General features: G+C 40.4%; 2 protein-coding genes across 11 annotated transcripts in view; one reads left to right on the top strand and one right to left on the bottom strand.

Moving 5' to 3' along the window:
* COL4A3 (collagen type IV alpha 3 chain) overlaps positions 1 to 15,639 on the bottom strand; it is a 137,355-nt gene extending 121,716 nt beyond the window's left edge. Inside the window, exons 1-2 of one of the 2 annotated variants that reach the window (XM_047721173.1) lie at positions 15,538 to 15,639; positions 15,197 to 15,493 (exon numbers count right to left, since the gene is read on the bottom strand). In XM_047721173.1, coding sequence (XP_047577129.1) covers positions 15,197 to 15,223 — 27 coding nt within the window. In that variant the 5' untranslated portion in view covers positions 15,224 to 15,493; positions 15,538 to 15,639. Of the gene's footprint in view, positions 1 to 14,861; positions 15,148 to 15,196; positions 15,494 to 15,537 lie in introns of those variants that run through there. The other variant, XM_047721172.1, reaches the window with a different exon arrangement.
* Positions 15,178 to 23,804, top strand: part of COL4A4 (collagen type IV alpha 4 chain) — a 122,166-nt gene continuing 113,539 nt past the window's right edge. For 5 of the 9 annotated variants that reach the window (XM_047721167.1, XM_047721161.1, XM_047721170.1 and 2 more), the window contains exon 1: positions 15,570 to 15,717. The gene's annotated coding sequence lies outside the window, so the exon portion shown is untranslated. Of the gene's footprint in view, positions 15,280 to 15,568; positions 15,718 to 16,917; positions 17,028 to 23,804 lie in introns of those variants that run through there. The other 4 variants (XM_047721163.1, XM_047721162.1, XM_047721164.1 and 1 more) reach the window with 4 other exon arrangements.

The raw sequence follows: 23,804 nt of genomic DNA, 5'->3' as shown, positions 1-23,804 counted from the left end.
TGTGGTCAAAATTTCCAACATTTTCCTCCTTTACCCCCTCTATGGGTCTTAAGGTCTTTTCTTCATTTCAATTTTTTTTTTTCTGCAACCGTATTTGCTTCTGAGATTGTAACATAGCCACTACTCAATCTACTGAGATTATTCAATAATGCTTATTAAGTTACTGCTCAACTTGACATAGGAAATCAACTTGATTTTGATGCCTGGTTTAAGCCAAATTGAACAAGTAGAGATAATGCTGGGGAACATTTAATAGTCATAATTTGGTCCTTTCTTATCTTTTTCAAATACAGGCATTTTGGCATGGATTTAGAAGAGATGCAACCAGTTTTGGCACACAGTGTCCCTCAGCTCCCATTAATGTTGGGATTGAAAAATAGAAATTGAAAACTAAACTAAAACCAAAATTGAAAACTAGAAAAAGAGTAAGAGATTCTAGGTCCGAATGTCATCTGCTGGTAAGTCATAAAAACGGATGAGAAAAGCAAGAGGAGATGAGGTAGATGGAATGATGCTGGGAGAGAAAAAAAAATGCTCTTAGGCTTATTGATTGGAAATGGTCTATTTTCTCCAAATGACTGGAATGATCTAATGGGGTCATATAGTAATGGGGTGTCATATAGTAATGACTAGTGGGGGTCTTTGAGCCACGCCCTTCCAGATGCAGAGCTAAGAGTAAGGGATGAGGGAGCACTGAGAAATGGTAAACTGATTGAGGCAAGAGTCTTTAATCTATCTAATGCTACACTGACTCTAGGTCTGTAACGATTTAAACAACTGGTAAACCCCGTTTTTCTTTTTTTTTTTGTGGCCATTAGCCATGCATCTCATCATCAGCTCTGTGTCCCAAAAAAATCGTGGCTCTATTCAAGATGTTGTTTTGATTCATTCTTGAGTGGAGCTAAGATCAGTAGAAGTCAATAGGGGAACAGGTAAATTATTATAAAACTAATGTTTAGGAAATTGACTAGTTTGGGAAATTTTAAAAATTTAGATCCTTGGCTCAGGTCAGACACCAAACAATATTTTGGATTAAGTAAAAAAAAAAAAAAAAGACAATAGAGTATATATCAAAATATTATTTCTAGTTATATTTACATGATAGCATTTGGCCTGATTTTTTTTTTTTTCCTACTTACCAGTATTAAAACTATGCCTATCATTTGACAAGTAGAATTTGTGGTATAAAAAAAGAAAAAAATTATACCAGTTGATCTAGTTAATAATTTTACTATAAAAACCTTTTAAAAAGGTACATGGGCAAGAATTCATCATACCTTTGTTTATAATATCAAAAATTTAGGTTAAATAAACCTAATCAGTATATAAACATGATGGCATAGTATGGAATTATTTGTAGAAGATGTTTAATGATATGAAAAAAATAATAATATAATGTCAAAAAAGCAGGATACAAAACACCTTATACTATATGATCTCATTTTTATAACAAATATAACAAAAGATTAACACTGGCTACCCCTGGGTTCTTTGACTAGGAGTGCTTTTTAAAAACGTACTCGTCTATATATCTTGAATGTTCACAAATGGGCACAGATTACTTTTATTGTTAGGAAAAAAAGATCAACATAGAAAAAATATTTTTGGTTAGTCTGATAATTAGTTCCAGCCGCTTCATTATCAAACTTCCCAAGGAGCCATCCTGTTTAGAGGCTATTTCAAGAGTTTCCTTAGCATAGTGCACTGTACTTAAGGTGTTCAGGGACTGTGCAGCTGGTGAATTTACACTTTCAACCCTTGGCTGCCCATGACACATTAATGGGAGCTGAGGGACAAACTGTGTGCCAAAACTGGTTGCATCTCTTCTAAATCTGTGCCCAAAAGCCTATATTTGCAAAAGACAAGAAAGGACCAAATTATGACTACTAAATGTTCCCCAGCATTATCTCTTTAATTAACAGGTATTTTAGGCGAGGTGTTTGGAAAGTCACCATGAAAGTGATGAAATCACTGGATGAGTTTTAGCAACAGTATTTACATGGGGTGGTGCAAAGTAAACACACTGTTCATTTTTTAATGGGGACAGTGCTCAGGGAGGATGCCATTTCTGCTGATGCTTCCAAATAATGTTATTAGAAAATACCAGCAGCAAAGGATGCACTGAATAGTATTTTTGAAAATAAGAAACTCCTTAATACATTCCAGGAAGTTGATACTGAGTCACAAAATAACAGGAGAATTAAATGTATATAAGAAACATTTGGACTATTGCTTTTCTGATATTGAAACTCATTCCTGTCTCAATACTGCTTGGCATTTGTAGAATGCCAAATGTGTTTGGTTAAGTGATTTATGGAGATAGGAGGGATTGGTTTTATCTGCCACATTTTATGATTGAGGGCAATTCAAGAGACTTGCCTCAACTGTCCCAACACCTCGGATGGTGAGGTGTCTCAGATGTCCTTATCTCCATGACTGTTTTCCTGGGGTCTGGGGATACTGCTTGTTTGGGTCATGTGGGCTCTGAATGTTCTATCTCTGAAAGGCCTGAGCAGGTCACAGTGCGTAGGAGCTCGGAATATTCCATGGGCACGGCCATGGGCACATGCAGTGCTCAATTAGTTCACTTCTTGGTGGACCTCTTCACAGGATGTAGGCATTAAAGAGTGTTGGCCCTTCCTTGGGCATGCAGTCTGGCTTCTAATCCATAGGATCTTTATCTCATGAGATTTCAGATATACTACTGTTCTTAGTTTTGCTTTTGTTTTTGGGGTTTTTTTTCCCCCCTTTTGGAAAGGATTGTGGATTGCTTTTGTCTAACATGGCGAAATAAGGAGAATCCTACCCATGTGTGTAAACTCTGGGGCTCTACTAACTGAATGCTGATGAGGGCTCTGCCAGGGGTGGAGGCTGGAAGCAGGTAGAAGGACCAACTGCCGGTAACTCTACACGCTACGTTCTGTACTCATTCCAACATTTTTAAGTTCCTTATTTTGAAGATAAGCTGCGTTTTTCAAGCCACTGAATTCTTACTACTTTCTGGCTCTATTGTCGTTACATGATTTATTGCCATTACACAATAAAGCCCACATGTTCACTGTTCTGGACATTTAACCGATCTTTATTCTTTCTCAACTCCACCCAAATTTTGCTTTTCTTATCTGGCCTGTTATAGCATATCTGATTTTATTGTTATTTTCTGTGTATTTATCTAAAGCCCTCACCTGGGGCATTCTCCGTGAGGGCGGGAGGGACCATGTTGGTTTTTCCCACCTTTTCCCCAGAATCTAGCTGAATCAATGGGCGAAACATTCAACATTTCACCTGAAAAATATTTTTTGTTTTTATTTTTGTGCCAAAGGATTCGAGAATCTACTAATTCTTTATTGCCTTTTTAGATTTAGTTTTTAAAATAAAATGTTGGTCCAAATCCATAAACCTTCATTGAGTATTACTAGTAGTCATGCCAAGAGCTGTTATGCCAACAGCTGAAATAATAAAGAGGCATAAGATAGAACACCTGTCTTCCAGGGGATCAGTATGGGAAGCAACATGGAACTGGGCTAAACTTTTTCTAGACTGCAGACTTCTTCTAGACTTTTTCAATACTTCAGTAAAGTATTGCATTGATGTGTTGATTGTAATGGGATAACAGTTTAAGAAATCATTCTTTCTGAAAAACCAAAACATTTTTAAAACCAATCTTGTTTCAAATAGTGCTTAATTATTTAAATAGTGAATAAAGTGATATCCGATACTCCTTTTTGATCATCTGGGAAGTTTTGGTAAGAAAGAGTCCTACTAAAAGCCCAAATAACCAGAACTCCCAATTCTAAAACTACTTTCTCTACAAATCTGATGAGTTTTCTTGGTTCAGACTCTTACCAGTTAATCAGGAATGATACTACTTTGCCATCTTATTCAGAAATGCACAAAACCAGACATTTGGTAAGAAAGCAGCTACATACACAATTACTTAAAATATGATTTTACTAAATGTTAGTCTTCAAGGAGTTCCATTATAGCTTTATTTCTAAACAACGGGAAATACCCCCAAAATTCAACAGAAGGGTATTACCTAAATAAGTTATAGTACCAACCTACAATGAAGTGTTCTGTAGACATTTAGAGATATACCTGTAATAATTAACAACTCAGAAATTTTTTTCCAGTCCATTGTTAGGTGAAAAGAGTAGAATAAAAAAGAAATAATCCCATAGAGAATAGAGAATAGTGGTCATCTATGGGTAATACGATTATGGATCATTTCTATTTTTAAATTTCTTTTGGTAGTTTTAAATATTTTCCAGATTTTGCACAACACAGGAAACTTTTTTTAAAGCTAGCATGTGAATGAACACTTCAGCATTCCTGATATCATACATAAATAAACAGAATAAAATTATCCTATCATCTAGTTAAACAAGGAAGATGAATATGAACCTTGTTGTTTTGGGCCTCTGCAGATATACTTTGACATTTGATTCAAGGGAAAATATTACAGATTTCTTGATGTTCCCCTTGTAGAACTTTTTCCTTGAGAATTTCATGTAACAACAAAATATCCTGGTGGGAAAAAAAATCCAGTGACCTGACTGTTTTGTCTACATAATGACAAATCTCCCAAGGTTTCTAAATACACTTGAACTCCTTTTTAAACATTGGGATCACTTCTCTAAGAAATGAAGTTGGAGATACTATCTAATTAACAAACATCAATCTTAAAATTAAAAATGGAAAATTCCTAACTTTCCTCAAAACTGTCAGAAAAATAAAAGATCTTTATACAGTTAGGATTATACTTTTGAAAAAAACAATTAACTCATTGCAATAATACCAAAATATAAGACTATGAAATACTCCTTAAATGCGTTATTTATATGTGCATATGCAATGCACATATATACTACCTACAATGATTTGTGGAAATATTTTTTTGACAACCTGATACTGTATGTACAGGGCACCAGACTGGATTTTTAACCCTCCTCTCATTGCATATATCATTATCAAGTTAATTGCACTGAATCAATTAACAGGGACAGATTGAACAACTTCTCTGTTGTTCTCCTCCATTTCTCTCTGACTGCCAAGCCAACAAAATCCAAAAAAAAAAAAAAGAAGCACCACCAAGACTTGCTTCCCGCTCTGTAACCTCTCCTTTACCTAGGCTGGGTTCCCAAAGAGAACAGTCAGTCTTCTCCATGTGTCAGTCATACAAGTCTTTAAAATAGAGATTATGTCTCCATTCTTTTGAAATGCAGTGCCATCCCTCTACACCTTAGGAGAACTTTACAGTCCCTACCAAGGCTGGCACAGTTCTCAGACAATAACATATCCAGGAATGGAATCTCCTGGGGACCTGGTCAGTATGCAGATTTCAGTTGGAGTGGGTTTGGAGAAGGGCTCGACAGGACCTTCTGACTTGCTAACCAGCACCCATCAGGAGAGGAAGCTGGTGCTGTAGGTCCTCTGAGTGAGGAGCTCTTCACCTCCTTCTGGCATGGCCTTCACTGGGTTTCATTCTTCCCCAGCTTAGAGCCCTCTCTGGCCCAGGACCTTCTCAGCTGGGACAAGGGCTCAGATGGGACAAGGCCCTAGGCCTCACAGCCACATCTGACAAATTCAAACCTGTCCCAGTGAGGTTGAGAAGAGGATGACAGACACGCCCACAAGGATGAAAGAAGAACATTTTCATCACATCACTTTACATGTGGGCCCATTACCAAGTTACAGTGTGAATTCATTACTCATCCATTGCTAATGCAACAACTGTCTTTTGAATAGCATAAGTACACTACATTGTCTCTTTTTTGTTAAAATATTAATCTGTTAAGTGCAAACATTAAAATGATAGGGTGATTACCCACATACGATCCTGTGGACTTATTTCAGGTTACCCAGGGAGCAGTTTCCCCTCCTTAATCAGTGCAACCACCATGAGCCTGTCTCCCTCTGGGGCATCCCATCCCCAGCCCACCTTGAGCAAAATACCCAGAATATGTATTTCCTCATAGTGAGTAAATAAATGCAACATTTTCTTTTTCTTTTTCTAAAACTTCTGTTGGTCTTGGTTTTATTCTTTGACAACCCAGGAGCCGTAACATCAGAAGCGTCTCACCTCTCTCCCCTCTGGAGAGGCCTGGGCCTGAGTCACATTCCTCAGCACTTTCCACATTCCTCAGCCTCCATGTAAGGCTGCGAGCCAGTTCCTCAGACAGGTTTTCCCCAGTGACCTCTAGCTAAGGTAAATGTTTTCCTTATCCATCACCACATTATTCTCTCCCAGCAGGTACCCCAATCTATGGTTATGTTCATTTACTGAGCTGCTGCTGTCTCCCCCCCCCCCCCCCCCGCCACCCCCGTTCCCCTGGACTCCCAGCTCTGAATGGCCAGGGACGCAGACTGTTTATCAGTGAATCTCCAATACCCAGTCCACATGCCTATATTTCTGTCCTATTATCTCCTTCCTGATTTTAATAATAACAACAAAATAATTGTAACTAGACCATAAGAACTGTGGATCCTGGTGAGTACTTTTTCTGCAAGAGATAAGGTATCATCATGTAGAGATAAGAAAAGCACAGATTCTTTCAGAAGTAACTTGTTTAAAGGAACATTAAACTTCTTGCCTGGCTAGACTGTAGTGATAACTTAGTTTATAGTTTCAGATGAAAGGCAAGTCAGTTTCCAGTATATTTCTCCTTTTCTCCTTTCCTTTTGCAAATGTTTACTGGTTTGTGATTTTCTTTCCACTCTTCAGGTGTACAACTTACTCATATTTTGATAATGGGGCAATCTAATTAAAAGTATACAAAGTAGTTTGTGCAGCTTTAAGCACTTTAGTCAAGGTCAATATCTAAGCTTTCTGGAGAAAGAGTTGCACAGACATTTAGGCATAGTCCATGCTGACTTACTGTCTTTAAAGTTTGTCATTTTTTTTAAAGATTTAATTTATTTATTTGACAGACAGAGATCACAAGTAGGCAGAGAGGCAGGCAGAGAGAGAGAGAGAGGGTGAAGCAGGCTCCCCGCTGAGCAGAAAGCCAGATGCAGGGCTCGATCCCAGGACCCTGGGATCATGACCTGAGCCGAAGGCAGAGGCTTTAATCCACTGAGCCACCCAGGCGCCCCTAAAGTTTGTCATTTTGACAGTATGTTTATTTCCTATGACAAATCAGCAAACAAAATGTGTTCTGTTCAGAGATATGACCTTATGGGCTGTATCTCCCGCTCCTATCCGGACACCGTGTATGTGGGTCTGCGTTATCGAAGATGGTAGTCACCTGTGGCTATAGACAATAGAAACATAGATATTCTGAATTAAGATGTTCTGGAAAGGCAAAATAGATACCAGATTTTAAAAACTTAATATGAAAAAAAAAGATTGTAAAATATCTATTAGCATTTTTACTAGTGATTACATGCTGACATTAAAAAATTATGGATGCACTGGGATAAGTGAAATATATTCAAGTTAATTTACCTGTTTTTTTTTTTTTTATTTTTTTAATGTGACTACTGAGAAACTTAGAGTTAAATATGTGGCTCATTGGTATGGCTCACAATTTTCTATTGCATGATGTGGACACTGATGTTCGTTTATCTGAACTTTTGAAGGCATGTACAGTGTAAAATAGTAGAGCCAATGTACTTTCATTCAGCCTTGGCTAGAAAATATATCTGAAGCCAAAGGCCTCAGCTGGCAGTTGCACTAGGAATCCCAAGAAGGCTGAAAAGACTGACATGGGTGCTTCCAGAAGAGAAGAGCCGGTGAGATACCTTGTGAGATAAACATAGAACAAGGAGTGAGAGGCTTTCTTATCTGATTTTTAGAGATGAAGACATCTCGGATGGATTAAGTAACTGGTCAAGGCCACAGTGGGAGGGCTGAGAGGGAAAATGTCTATTCTGTTAAGAAGTTGATATGATCTCAGTTTCCGTATTTTCTGAAACCGAAAACAGAGGTGAAATAAGTAAATTACAGTGAAAGTCTGTTATGATTAAAAAGTCTAGGCGGGGGCCAGATGTAAACTTTGTAAAACAAATATGCTCTGGGCACCACGTGTTTTCACTGATCTTGGAAAATCTTTTACTCTGTGGCGGGTGGAAGCTTTTTGGCTGAAGGCCACAGCATGAGCAGGTCAGACGCACACGGATGAAGAACCACAGGGCATTTGCAAACCAGACAGCCCTGTTGTCGGAATCAGACACTGACAGGTTTGAGGGTTTTCATCAATTGCAATATTTCACAGAATTATCCTCACTCACAGTTAACACTAGACAGGTGCGGCTGTACTCTCCATAATAGGGCAAATGTTCTAAGGGAAATGCAAAGACAGACTTTATTTAATTCAGTTTTTCCAAGGATCATGTCTGAAAGCAAACTAACTACTATAAGCCCAGAGAAATGTTCAAGGAGGAAAGCCCGCGTCAGAGAGGGAGAGGAGGCTGAGAGAGAAAGTTGGTGGTTTTGCTGTTGTTGACCTTGACCCCCACCTCATCTAATGGAAGTCAGAATGTTTGGAGGAAATTGGCAGTGGGAGGGCCTGGAGGAGGGTGGCCCTGAGAAGACAAAAGGAAACATGTTTGGTGCCCTCCATCCTCCCAAACCGTTAGGATGCAAGTCTATTCTAATGGGAAAAAATTCTCTGGGAGTCACAGAACTACTTTGTTCTTTTTTTTTCCCTCCCAGGGCAGAACAGCTCCAATCTGTGAGCAATGAGGTGAAATGGAGGGGGTGGGGCAGGCTGAGTGATGACAGAGGAGGCTTTTATTTTCCCCAAACTTCTCATTCACATGGTCTCCCCATGGGTGATAATAGACAGAAGACACAGGACAGATCCGACCTTGAAATCATAGAAAAAACAATCAGAAAGGGATTGGGTATAGAGTATATGTAAAGTGATTAAAGGCATAAGATAAAGGGGAAATCTACAAAAGAAAAAAAAAAAAAAAAAGACAAAACCAAACCAAACCAAACCCAGACTTGGACTCCAAAAAGGACTTCTAGAATAGTCACTGAAATTAAAATTTAATGAATAAAAATAATTATAGTTAACATTATTGAATGATTACTATGTGACAGGCATGGTAAAAGTATGTGTTATGTGTATTAAATCACTGAATCCTCATTAAAACCTGAAGTCAAAAAAAAAAAAAGCAAAACAAAAAACAAACCTGAGGTCAGTTTCTTACTTCCATTTTAAGGTCAAGAAATTCAGACAAAAATGTAAAAGCTGGTAATAAATAAATCTGGGGCTATAAACCACGTCGAATGGTTCCATCCAGAGTTCTTTTTCATTACTGAAAATTACAATAGACTGAAAAATCTACTGAAACTTACAAACAGCAGAAGAGGGAATTAAAAATTGGAAGAAAGACATGAGATGGCTTCACAGGGTGTGACATGGGAGAAGTAGTGCCTGGGACAGAAGTTGGATGTGCTACCGCATGGTCTCAAGTCCAGCTGATGACTGGTCTCATGGAGAGTCTGGGTGAAGCTCTGCACTTCTAACCACAGTTCTTCCGTGAGGAGAAGAGAATTTGTGCAATAGCGCCCATTGCCCACACATCCAAGATTTGTCCCACAGGGGTTAATACCCTACATCTAAAGGACAACAGGGAGCCACGAGTAGAGTCTAGAGGAACCACAGACTGTTCCATGTGCAAAGTCTGTGGCCAGGTTGGCAGCTGGGGTAAGTCAGTGCCCAAAGCCCAGGAGGACGGTGGGGCCCAGAGGATCCAAGAAGCATAGGAAGGGTTTCTGTTATAAGAAGTTAGGAGAACTGGAGGTGAAGACAAGAAGGTCCAGGATGCATCCTAAGAATTTCAGGAGTAGAGACAGTGGGGAAGGAGAAGTATAAAAAGGGAATGTCTGAGAATTTTGAAGATTTGATAAAAACTATAGACTATCAAATTAACCACTGAGTAGGATACATAAAAAATACACGGGCACAGATAATTTTAATAACATGATTAAGAAATCTTGACCATATATATATATACATATACATATATCTTTGAAGACAGAATATCATCTCTATCATAATTTCATTAAAAAAGATTTAACTAGAAAATCTACATTTGGAAATTAAGAAATAAGTATGTAAATAACCCATAGATGAAGAAATCAATTAGAAAGGAGTCTGAATGTAATTATGCTAAAAGAGTGCTTATTAAAATGTGTGTGATATAGTTAAAGCAATATTTGGGGGAAGTTTTTAGTCTTAAATACATTTGAACTATTTAAAGTTGCTTAATTAAGGTCAAAATATAGAATTCACCCAGTTTGCTATATCTTTGAGAGTAAGGCTATTAAGTCTTGAAAAAAAAATACCATTTACAATAGTACTGAAAATATCAAATATTGAGAAATTAAAGAAACAGAAAGCTCTAAAAAATAATGAGAAGTGAAAGCCCTAAATAAAAGGTCCCATAAGTGAATACAAATAGACCCATTTATGAATGAGTGATTGGTACACAAGCTTGCAGATACAACACTGCAAAACAGTAAGGGAAAGAATGCACTGTTTAATAAATAATGTTGGGACAATTTGTCATCTATATGGAAAAAGATAAAATCATATCAGTTAAGTAGAAAAATAATTCCAGGATTAAGAGTCCCAAATGCAAAAGAGTTAAATTGTAAAACATTCTTTTTTTTTTTTAAGGTAAGAGAACATTTTCATAATCTCAGGGAAGAAAAGGATTACTTCAATGAGACACAAAACACAAAATGTCCAGAAAAAATGAATAAGTTTGAGAGTATAGTGAAAAAAATTTTATATGTTAAGACACCAGTAACCAGATGAAAAGATAAACCAGAGAATGGAATGGAATCTTTGCTGCATGTTTAAATGGCAAAAGTTTGGCATCCAAATACATAAGAAACTCCTAATTATTAGCAACGGAAAGGGCAAGGCCACAAGAGATCGGTAGGAAAAGAGCTGCCATGCAATTCACCCGGAGGTAATCTAAACTGCCAGTTAAAATAAGAACAGATCCACAAACTCACTAGTCAAAACGGGAAACTATTTTATGCCCATGAACATATAAACACACCAAATTTTGCTGAGGATGTAGGGAAACAGGTGCATTCTGGGTAGGCTTTCAAAATCTAGTTGTCACAATGGTACCTATATGAAGATGTTACATCCCAACTTCCTGAAACAAGACCATGGAAACAAACTTCCTGTGTTTAGGGGGATGGAAAAATAAACTGTGCTTTATTTATATAACTGGATACTTGTAGCAGCTATCACATCCTATGTATATGCCTGAATCACATCTATATGTATCAACATGGATGAAATCCAAAACCGTAATATGGATTGACACAAACAAGAGCCAAAAGGTACCTATTAATGTGAAACCACTTATTGCATTTGGAGGACAACAAAACAATAATATTTATTTTTCGTGGTGACTAACACACACATACGCACACACGCACAGTGTGGAAATACAAAACCATACACAGAAGAGGGGCAAAGAATGTGTGTATGACTTGTTTATTCATATGCTGTTTTCCCTAATGGGAAAGACGTTACTTTTAGGTTACTTAACGTTACTGTTACATTACTTTTTGTCTCTTTGGAATGTTTCCCAATTGAACTTACTTTTTAAAATTTAAGAATGAAATCAGTTGAGAAAGCATCCTCCCTAAAATGTAACTGTTAGGGGAGCCTGGATGGCTCAGTGGGTTAAAGCCTCTGCCTTCGGCTCAGGTCATGGTCCCAGGGTCTTGGGATCAAGCCCCACGTCGGGCTCTCTGCTCAGCAGGGAGCCTGCTTCCTCCTCTCTCTCTGCCTGCCTCTCTGCCTACTTGTGATCTCTATCTGTAAAATAAATAAATAAAATCTTTTAAAAAAAAAATGTAACTGTTATTCAGCCCCTGGGAGTTGCTTGCGGCGTTTCTGCTCTGTCTGGAATTTTAAGGGGAAAAAAGGCAGTAGAAGCATACCTCAGACCATGAACCTCGCCCATGGTCTCTAGATGGGCTAGAGAGCGCCCCTCTCCCAAATCTATGTCCTGAAGCAACAGCAATGTGCCTCCCAGTTTTCTGGTTGACGAGCTGGGCCCAGGACCAGCGATGAACCTGAGGAAACCCTGAGCAGCCAGGTCTGAAACCACAGTGGATTTCACAGAGGGTACTTGAGAACAAATTATGTGGGTGGACAGTTCCACCCTGTCTGAACTCAGAATGTGTAGTCAACGCCACTACTACCTCCCTGCTTTAAGAAATTGCTGAGGTACAACTGCAGAAATTAAGAGCAAAATGTATTGTTAACTAGTGCAGTCCCAAGATGATAAACATGCTCGTCCAGAGGCTAACTGTAGCCTGCACATGCACATTACTTGGCCCGGGGTTTGTTCAGCCTTTTACAAAAACACAAAAAACAAAAAAACAACCCAGACACTGTGTGTTTTGCCAAAATTTGACTTATTTGCTAACATCTGGAGTTTGAGAGATTTCTTATGGAAATTGGACCCCCCACTCCTCACCCACCCCCCTTCTCTCCTGAAGAAGGCAGGGATTCTGGCATTACTGAGCCTGAATTCTAGAATGTCAATGAAGTCTGGTCCATACCCCTTGGGCTGAGTCAGTATCTCACCAGCTGGTCCCTCTGGAACTTTCAATTCCCCCATTTTACAGAGAGACTGTCTTGAGGCTCAGAGACATCAAGTCCCCTGCCCAATGCCACAGTTATCCTATGGAGAGAGCCATCCTGGCATCCCCTAGACCAGTGACTGGTTGACTTGTTATTCTTTTTCTCTACACACATTTCAAGGTTTCTAATGACACTTTTTATATAATTCAGCAGGTGCAAAGGAAATGATCATTCTTATCAATTTTAACAAAAACTTGCTTCAAGCGATGATAAAAAGAATACAAATGGATTAACTGTATTATCAGCAAGAAGTCATTAAGATTTGACCAAACTCAAGACAAATAATGTTACATGTAAAAACTAATAAGGGACTATGACAATATAATTAAAAATTGGCATAATTAGAGGTTGTATGATCACAGAGCATCACTTTTCCAGGCTGATCTTTACATACCCCTCATTTCCCCCCTGCCTCCTTCCCCTACCTCTCCTCTTCTTTGGAGTCTAGAAGGATGTGCAAACCCTGCTTCGGGCCTCTGCCCCATGCCTTCCCACAACATACACTTTCTTTAGGTTTTTGCTTGTTGTATTTATTTGCTCCTGGATTAAAGATAGTAGACAATCTACAGTAACTTGGATGAGTTTAATATGCCATGCCTGGGGCGCCTGGGTGGCTCAGTGGGTTAAGCCTCTGCCTTCAGCTCAGGTCATGATCTCAGGGTCCTGGAATCAAGTCCCGCATTGGGCTCTCTGCTCGGCAGGGAGCCTGCTTCCTCCTCTCTCTCTCTGCTTGCCTCTCTGCCTACTTGTGATCTCTCTGTCAAATAAATAAATAAAATCTTTAAAAAAATATGCCATGCCCGAAGTATTGGGTTGGGCATTCTTAGTCTATGCAAAGTGCATTTCTGTTAGAACCAGCTACATGAAGAGATTACATGGATTATAAAATTCCTTAAAATGGAAAATACTCAATAACCTAAGTGTAAATTGACATGGGGATACTTCAATGGACTTTAGCATATCCGTATACTGTGGAAAATCATGCAACGGGAAAAAAAGAAAGAGAGATGAATGTATATCACATATAACATGGACAGAGCCATAGGTTGCAAAAGGATGAGTATAACATGGTACCGATTATGTTAAAAAATAGCAACAAAATCACATGTTGTTTGTAGGTCCACTTATGTCTACCCAAATGCATAGAAAATGCCCAGAAAGAAACATGAAGTGGTAAGTGGATGACTTTTGTTTTGATAGGGAGGGGGAGAGGTATAAAGATGCTCAAAGAGGATTTTAGCTTCATCTTTCATGTCTTAATTTAAAAGAAAAAGTACGTAGATTACATATGGTAGTAACACATATTTATGTGACTATTAACTTCCAATCACAATCTCAATCATGAAATTGTAAAAGTGCTCATCTTTGGAAATGAAACTTTTGCTGCACTATCACCCAAACTAAAACTTTTTAAGTGTATAAATCACAGATGCATCTGACAAGTTAAATTTGATTCTCACGAGTTCAAATCAAGCCAACTAGAAGTTATAATAGTTTGGAGGACACCTAATTTATTTTTGCAAAGAATAGGAAATATGGAGTGCATTTAAATGAATCTGGGATCTCTCAGATTATAGATCAAAATCAAAGTGACAGATTTCTTAATTCATCCTAACATGAGTTTTATTTCTAAGGTGCTAATAAGTTTTCAGTGATAAGATTTCTCAACAATAGCGACAGAACACTGGAGTGTGAATTTTGACAAGGGGGAACCAAGCCCCAGAGAGGTCACAGTTCAGTGTGAGGTGACATCTAGGAAATGTCAGGGCTGGGAGTCCCCCAGCACTCTATGCTTTCTGCCAGGCCATGCTGCCTGCTCTGACTCACCAGTATGACATAGTGTTTCTCTGGAGCGGGTGTTCTCATCCCTAGCCATTATCTCAGACCTCGGTCCCTATCTATCTGTCTGTCTGTCTATCTATCTATCTATCTAATCCATCATCATCATCATCTATCATCTTCCACCTCTGGAGGTCTTTCCCCACTATCCTCAACTCCCACGGAACCAGACAAGCTTGTTCCTCTCCTCTTCCACCAGCCTTTCCCCCAGCGCATTCCACCTGTTACCCTGGCATGCCCGCTTGCTCGCATCCCCCACGCTGCCCGCCCAGCACCGGCGTGGAGCCCAAAGTCACGCACGCACCGGGACTCAAGGACTGCGCCCCGCGGGTGGGGCCTGCGCGTTCCCAGGACGAGGGGCTGGGTATCGCGCAGCCCATCACTCACCTTGCCTGTCGTTGGTGCCGCTGCCAGGAGCACCAGCAGGAGCAGCCGCAGCAACACGGGCGGCCTGGGCGCAGCAGTCCCGGGGCGCATGGTGGGCGCCCGCTCAGAGCCCCGGCGTGTCCAGTGACCCGCAGGCTCTACGGCCACCGTGTCCCTTGCGCGACGCGGGTTGGGGAGCCTGGTTGTGAAGCTCGCCTCGCCAGCCCGCCCGGGGCGGGTTATGTAGGGCTCAGCCACGCCGTCCGTCCCTCCCCACTGAGGTTTTTGACTGCGGCTCCAAGGGAGGGAAGAAGTGGCTTAGGTCCCGCCCTCGTCCCCCCTCCCCTTCAACTCACCAGGCAATGTCCCTCCGACCTGGGCATCGTGCCCAGCAGGGGAGAAAAAACTGCGCTGCGGGGCAGGTGGGCGCAGATCCAGGGTAAGGGCTTAGGAGATGATGCTCCCAAGGTCCTGGGGCCGAGGCCGGGCCGGGGGGCGCGGGTCGGAGGTGGAGAATTTGGGGGTGTGCGCTGGGGAGGCGACTCAGCGGGGCTGGGGGAGTGGCCAGCGGCCGTGCCCAGATTAAGCGGGAGGCGCGCTGGGGCGTCCTCACTCGAGCGGCCCAGCCTGCTTCCCGCTCCCGCCGCGCTGCCGCCGCGCTGCCGCCGCGCTCCCGCCGCGCTGCCTTCGCGCTGCCTTCGCGCCGCCTCCGCTTCTCAACCCGCCGCGGACTGGCAGCCGCCGCACTTGGCGGTGAAAGCGCGGAGACCCGGCCGCCGGGTCGCGCGTGGATTTGGACGCGGCGGGGCGGGAAGGCGCGGCGCGGCGCGGCGCGCGCTGCGACCAGGCGGCTTCCGGCGCGGCGGGTGTCCCTGAGGTAAGGCGCCCACCGCCCAGACTGCGCAATCGCTGCCCCCGGCCTCGGGCACCTGTCTGGAGTGGGGGTGGGGGCAGGCAGTGGCGGAAGCGTGACAACTGAGGGTGGGGCGCGCGGGGTGGCGGGCGGGGCGGGGAGTTGGGGTCCCGGGGTCACCAGAGGAGAGCTTGTCTGGCTCCCGGGCTTGTCTGCCCGGGCTTGAACCGGGCGCTGTGTTTTGATTAATTTGGAGACTCGAGTTACCAGCCTGGCAGTCTGGGCACTCCGGAATGCCAAGAGCAAGAGGCAGCTGAGGGGAAAGAGAAAGCCCATCCTATTCTCTGCTGCACTGAACTGGCTTTTCAGGGTAAATCTTATCTGCGGAAATGGCAGAGGAAACCAAAAGCCAACTCTGTCCAGGGTGTCTCCCTCCTGAGAATGCTCTTCGTGGAGGTCCAGTATCTGGCTTGTTAGGGCACTATCTTCAGAGCAGGGCTCCTGCCCTTTCTTGTGCCACTGGCCATATGGGCTCTGGGGAGACATTTAGACCCCTTTTCGGAATCATGGGATTAAATACACAAGATCACAAAATTTAATTTTGTGATCTTGTGTATTTAATCCCAGTTTTACTGGGATGCAGCTATCAGAGTATTAAAGTCATGATATAGTGACAGATGTGCGACATTATTATTGCACTAACTACCTGCATCTAACAACAGATCTATCAAACACCTGTGATCCCAAACTAGTGGTGACAGCAAAACTAGCATGTGACATGGAAACACCAGCAAGTGCCCTCTCAAGGGCTACCAGTAGGATTGTAATTTTTTGCCTATATTCAGAACATTTTTGCCTATATTCAGAACTATATTCAGAACCTTCCAAGGAAGGTTAGTGAAAAGAGACGTGTACTTTTGTTTGCCATACAAGATCACAGACCACCTGGATTCCATCTCTACCTTAAGGCCCCCTGCTCTGAAGCAGTGTTTGCTGACATCTGCAGTCCTTGGTCATCAAGCACCACGTGGGAAATATGAGCTTTAGTTACTGATTGTGGAGAACCACTTGCTCTCCATTAGAATAGGGTCTCTTACTGTATTGGATCTACTGTAGATATGTAGGAGGGCAAAATCCTGACAGCGAATGAAGGCATCTCACCCTGGCTTGGGGGGGAGGTGGTGGTGAGTGAATTTACTGTCTTCCCTCTGTTTTTTATGCCAGCAATTGTTGACTGTGTCTGTGCATTAGAATCTCCTAAGGAACCTCTGAAAACCCTGATACCCAATTGATTCCAAGCCAATCACACCAGACCTTCCAGTGGTGGGACTCAGGTGTGTTTTGGAGCTCCCTGGAGATTCCCATGTGCAGCCAAGTTTGAGAACTGCTGTTTTACATGTAGATTTCAGTTAGCTGAATTGAATTAGGGCCTCTCTTTTGTAGAAAAATCAAAAGGATATATGTTAAACTCTCTATTAAGACAGGTGTGTCCAAGCCACAGATGTTGCAGTGTGGGACATAGTAGCTTCTTTCTGTTGACAGGGAAGCCTCTAGGGAAACTTCTCCTGTCACTCTTGTGAGAAAGGACATCAGGAGCTCGGTTGATGAAATTAAAGTGTCTAAGAATTCCAAGTATGATAATATTGCATGAACTGACATTTCCTCCTAGAGGAAGAAAAAAACAAAAACAAACAAACAAAACCACCCTCAATGCCAGTGCTAAGTACTCTTTCTTTTGGCCAAATTTTGGAAGAGCTCTCAATTTTTGTTTTTAATTGCTTTTTTCTGAAACCAAGTTATTTTGACAGCAGGTCAGACTTGGCTTTATTAACTTTGAACTGGGAGGCACCGGTCAAGTGCACGTCACTTCTGATGCTGCAACACAGCAGGAAGGAAGCCTGGGATGTAAATACGGAAAGGTGGAAGCAGTGGTGAAGAGCTTGGTCTCTGGGGTAGCCTCTAGATTTTGAATCCTTTTCACACTTACTAGTATGAGCTAACCTTTCTGATGTGGGATATTCTCTTCTGTAAAATGGGCATAATCATAGCACCCACCGCCAGGAGTTGTAGGAATCCAATGTGGTAATGCATTAGAAGCCCTCTGTCCAGGGTCTTCACAAAACAATTGTATCTTGGGATCCGATTCTCCAGTTGCATAAAGGAAAAGAGGGTGAACCCGATGAGAAATGGTGGCACAAGCTCTTCTCAGCTCAGTAGGAAAGGGGTGATGGCCAAGCACGTCCCACCAGCTCCCTTGAGGTCAGCCAAGTACTAAGACATCTAGAACCTTGCTACTTGGTATCCCTGGGAACAGTAGTTTTGGCCTCCTGGAGAGCTGGTTAGAAATGCACAGTTTCAGGTACCACCCCAGACCCATTGAATCAGAGCCTGCATTCAGCAAGGTCTCCGCTGAGCCTCCTCACATTAAACTTTGAGAAGTGGCTTTTCTAACAGCCACATTTCACCTCCCATTCGTTACCTCCACACCACATACATACATTCCCTCTGTATGTACAGTGTTGTATACCTGAAACTAATATCAGATTCTAGGGACAGAGTAGGTCAGCTATACATACATTTAAATAAAAAAGAATAGTCTCACACACACACACACACAAAATATTTGGTATACTCACTAGGTGGGGTCTATAAATCAGAATTCTTGATTTTAAAAAAAATAGGCTTGGGGTCGAGAGAGTTGTTTTTTCCACTGTTGTTTCTTTATTTTTCTCTTTTTTTTTTTTCAATTTGTCTTTATTTTTCTAAGTACTTCACTAGTTTTTGATATAATGTTCAGTGACTCATTAGTTGGGTATAACACCCAGGGCTCATCACCTCATGTGCCCTCCTTAATGCCCATCACCCAGTTATCCCATCCAATGTACTAAGTAAAGTAAAGTGGGGATGGTTCTTTTTGTCTGTACAGAGGACACAGAGACCTCTACTTTTCACACTGAGAGCAGGTGAGGGTTTTGAACCAAGTGGTCACTGCCTCTGACAAGCTTGATATTATTACTTTGCCCTTTTTCATCATCACAATATCATGTTTGTTTTCTACACAGTGCTTAAATGCATAGCGTTTGCCTCCCTTTGTGTGAGTGGAAGCCCCATGAGGACAGGAGTCTTGTTGGAGTTCTTTACTCTTGTTAAATGAATGAAGTTGAATGATGTCACCAGTTCCCTCAGGATTCACATGGCCTGGTACTGCAGTCATCATCTGTGAATGACAATAGCTTTCTAGCTCATCCCCTACAAGTTCTCTCAGAAACCCTTCTTCTAAAACATTGTCAGAGTTCCACCTAAAACTGCACGTGGTGTGGGAAAGGACAGATTGCTTCTGGAACACTTATAAGCAGTCTCCAAATTTCAGAGGCTTAGGGTAACAAGATTTTTTTCCCCCCATTTTCCTTACATGTTCATCACAGAGTGTGGGGAGGTGAGAAAGGGGAAGATGCTCTGTTTATCATAATAGCCACTCAGGAACCTAGAAATTCCCATGCAACACGTTCTCTGATCTCTTCAGAAGGGAGAGAGAATGTGCCAAATCCGAAGCTACTCTAGAAGCTTCCACCTGGAGGGGACACATACTACTTACACACTCACATTTCACTAGCCACACTTCATTTTGTAAGTGACAGGGAAATGAAGTCTACCATGTGCCCGGAAAGAGAGCTGAAAGTATTTGGTGAATGTTAGTAATGTTCATCATACATGATCCCGTTTGCTTACTTTAAAGCAGCCAGAAACCCTTCTCTATCTACTTTACAGCTAATTTCACACTGTTTAGAATAGAATAGAGTGGTTCCAAATCAACTTTTTGTATTGCATGTTACTTTTCTGGATTACAAGGGCAGGGACAGAGGGTGACTTTTTTAAATGTAATAAATGCACCACAAAAATTAATTTACTGCACCATAATTTTTGTACAAAGAACAGAACCTAAAGTACACAATTCAAGTTGCATTCATCCTGTGAAACCACGATACAGGTCATGATACAGAGCTTTTCTCTCATTTTTCGCCCCTTTGTAATCCATCTTTCTCTACTCCTGTTCCCAGGCAAACCTTGATCTGCTTTCCGTCACTGCAGATTCCTTGGCATTTTCTGAAACTTTACATAAATGGAATCAAACAGTATGTGCCCTTTTGTGTCTGGCTTCTCTGACTCCGCAGAATGATGCGGAAACCCATCCGTGTTGAGGATAAAAGCAGTTTGTTTCTGCCGCCCAGTTGGGTTCCATTGCATGGATAGCAGCTTTTTAAGTGCTACTTACCAGTGGTTGGACATTTGATTTGTTTCCAAGTTAGGGACTATTACAAATAAAGCTCCTGTGAAATTTTTAAAAAAAATTTTTTAAAAGATTTTATTTATTTATTTGACAGAAAGAGATCAGAAGTAGGCAGAGAGGCAGGCAGAGAGAGAGGAAGGGAAGCAGGCTCCCTGCCGAGCAGAGAGCCCGATGCGGAGCTCGATCCCAGGACCCTGGGATCATGACCTGAGCCAAAGGCAGAGGCTTTAACCCACTGAGCCACCTAGGCACCCCAACTGTGAAAATTTTTGTACAAGGCTTTGTGTGGACACGTGTTTCCAATTCTCTTGAATATATACCTAGAAGTGAAATGGCTAGATGTATGTTTAATTGTGAAAGAAACCGTTTTCCAAAGGAGTTGTGTCATTCTGCATTCTCACCAGCAATGTATGAGAGTTCCAGTGCCTCCATGTACTTGTGGCGCATTCTTGTGGTGTCCTCAATGTTCTTTGTTTTATTGTAGTAGTTACAGGGTGGCATGTCTGTATGCTTTTCATTTGCCTGATAACTAACTATGCTACATATCTTTTCATGTACTTAACCATTCATAGAACTTCTTTTGTGAGGTGTCTGCTCAAATCTACTCCCCCATTTAAAAAACATTGATGGTTTCCCTTCTTACTGTTGAGTCATAATAGTTACTTACATATTCTGGACACAATATCCTTGCCAGATATATTTACTATAAATATTTCCTCCCATTCTCTGGCTTGTCTTTTCATTTCTTTATTGGTGTCTTTTGAAATGCAAATATTTTTCTTTTGCTGAAGCCCAGTTTATCAACATTTTCTTATTTTGTTTGTCTTTTTTTTTTTTTTTTTTGTTATCTGAGTAATCACTTACACTAGGGTTACAAAGATTTCATCTATGTTTTCTTCTTTGGTTGTGTTTTTATGGTTTAAGTCAGTGATCCATTTTAAGTTAATTTAGGAATATGGTGTAAAGCAAGGATCTATTTTAAATTTTCCTTTACATATGGCTATCCAATTATTCCAGCACCATTCATTGAAAAGACCTCTTTCTCCACTAAATTGTCTTAGAACCTTCATAGAAAACTAATTAATCATCTACATTTAGGTCTTTTTTTTGTTCCCCTGATGCATATGTCTCTTCTTTCACCAATACCACATTTCTTTATTACTACAGCTTTTAAAAAAATATTTTATTTGACAGAGAGAGATCACAAGTAGGCAGAGCATCAGGCAGAGAGAGAGGAGGAAGCAGGCTCTCTGCTCAGCAGAGATGTGGGGCTCGATCCCAGGACCCTGAGATCATGACCTGAGCCGAAGGCAGAGGCTTTAACCCACTGAACACCCAGGTGCCCCTATTACTACAGCTTTAGAGCAAGGTTTGAAATCAGGGTATGTAAGTTCTCCAACTTTGTAGTTGTTATTTTAAAAAACAGCTTATACTATTCTAGATAATTTGAACATACATATATGTGGATTTTTTCAGCTAATGTGCTATGGAGAGTTGAGTCTATGCTCATGAGTTCATGAGTCTATCTATGTTCATGTAGTTTTCTTGTAATACCTTGTAATATCCTTGGAATCTGAGTAATACTAGCCTCATAAAATGAGTTGCCCAGTGTTCCCTCTTCTATTTTCTGTAAGTCTGTGAAGAATTTATATCATTTCTTCCTTAAATATTTGATAGAATTCACTAGTGAAGGCAGCTGACCCTGGAGTTTTCCCTGTGGAAAGTTTTGAATGACTCAGTTAATTAATCCCGAATTTAATTGATATAGGGCTATTCAGATTTTCTATTGCTTCCTGTGTCAATTCTGATAATTTTCATCTTTCATGAAATCTGTTCATTTCTTATACATTGTCAAATTTATTGGTATATAATTGTTCAGAAGATTCTGTAATGATCTTTTTAGTACCTGTAGATCTATAATGTTTTCCCTTTTGTCATTTCTTACCGTTGGTAATTTCTCAAGTAGATCCATTTTATTTACCTTTTCAAAAAACCAAAGAACCAGCTTAGAGTGTCTTTTGTTTTTCTCTATTGCTTGAGTGCTTTCTCTTTTATTGAGTTCCTTTTCTACCTTTATTATTTCCTCCCATACATTATGCTATGTTTTTTTTTTTAAATTATTATCATTCAGTTCAAAATATTGTCCTTGATGAATATGTTATTTGGACAGTATTGATTTCCAAATACTAGGAAATACATTTCCTAGATGGTTTACGGTTCAGTTCTAATTCAATTCTCTGCAAGATTTCAGTCTCTTGAAACCTACTGAGACTGAGACTAGTCCTGTGTAGGGTCTATCTTGATGAACACACTACATCCACTTGGAAAGAATATATATTTTGCAGTCGTTGGGTGTAGTGTCTTATATATATATATAAATTAGGGTAAAGTGGTTCATGGTGTTATTCAGATCTTCTGTGTCTTGATTGATATTTTCTACCTTGTTCTATCAGTTACCAAGAGAAACATTAGTTTCCAACTATGTTTGAGAATTTATCTATTTCTTCTTTTAGTTTTTCAGTTTTTGCTTCAGGTATTTTGAAGTTCTGCTATGAAGCCCATATATTTATAATATTTGTAGCTTTCTGTTATGTTAACTTTTTGATCATAATTATATATTCAAATTTATTTTATGTGCTGTTGGCATAGCCAGTCTTTCTTATGTATACTATTTGTGTGGTTATCTTTTCCTAGCCTTTCCTTTCAATCTGTTTGTATCTTTTTGTTTAAAATGTGTATCTTATAGCATATAGTTGAACTTTTTTCTTTTTTAAACCCAGTGTGACAGTCTTTGCCTTTTAATAGGAATTTCTAGTCTATTTTCATATAAAGTAGTTGATATGGCCATATTTAGTTCTGCCATTTCTCTATTTCTCTTCTATCTGTCTCACCGATTTTTTTGTCCCTTTCCTTCTTTTTGGCATTCTTTTGTGCTATTCAATTTTTTTTTAGTATTCTATTTGAATTTTTCATCAACTTCTAGTTATATCTTTCTGCATTATTTTTAGTAGTTACTTTAGTGATTACAATATATGCCTTTAACTTTTCCCAATCTGCTTAAGAGTAATATTTTATTACTTCAGGTAAATCAAATTCATTTTCATATCTGCAGTTCCCAGGTGGTATTTGATATTAAATGAGAGATTGATAGATATTTCTTTTTTTTTTAAAGATTTTATTTATTTATCTATTTGACAGACAGAGATCATAAGCAGGCAGAGAGGCAGGCAGAGAGAGAGGAGGAAGCAGGCTCCCTGCCGAGCAGAGAGCCCGATGCGGGGCTCGATCCCAGGACCCTGAGATCATGACCTGAGCCGAAGGCAGCGGCTTAACCCACTGAGCCACCCAGGCGCCCCTAGATATTTCTTGAATGAACAAAATCATAGGTATTTATTTATATTGTACCAAAAATAAATGGAATTAATTCCAGAAAAAAAAAATTTGGTTAATGCAAGTTAACTGAAAGTCACTTCAAGTTTTATTTATTTATTTTTTTTTAAGATTTTATTTATTCATTTGACAGACAGAGATCACAAGCAGGCAGAGAGGCAGACAGATAGAAAGAGAGGTGGAAGCAGGCTCCCTGCAGAGCACAGAGCCCGATGTGGGGCTCGATCCAGGACACTGGGACCATGACCTGAGCCGAAGGCAGAGGCTCCAACCCACTGAGCCACCCAGGCGCCCCCTTTTTTTTTTTTTTTTAAAGATTTTATTTATTCACTTCAAGTTTTAAACATTATTACATTTTAGTGGATTTGAATTTACAAGTCTTGTGATTTTCATATAAAATCAAGATTCTATGAATTATTTTATTTTCTATATA

This window comes from Lutra lutra, chromosome 3, assembly GCF_902655055.1.
Source record: "Lutra lutra chromosome 3, mLutLut1.2, whole genome shotgun sequence".
Lineage (NCBI taxonomy): Eukaryota > Metazoa > Chordata > Mammalia > Carnivora > Mustelidae > Lutra > Lutra lutra.
The sequence above is the reverse complement of the archived record's forward strand: the minus strand, read 5'-3'. Positions and strand labels throughout refer to the sequence as shown.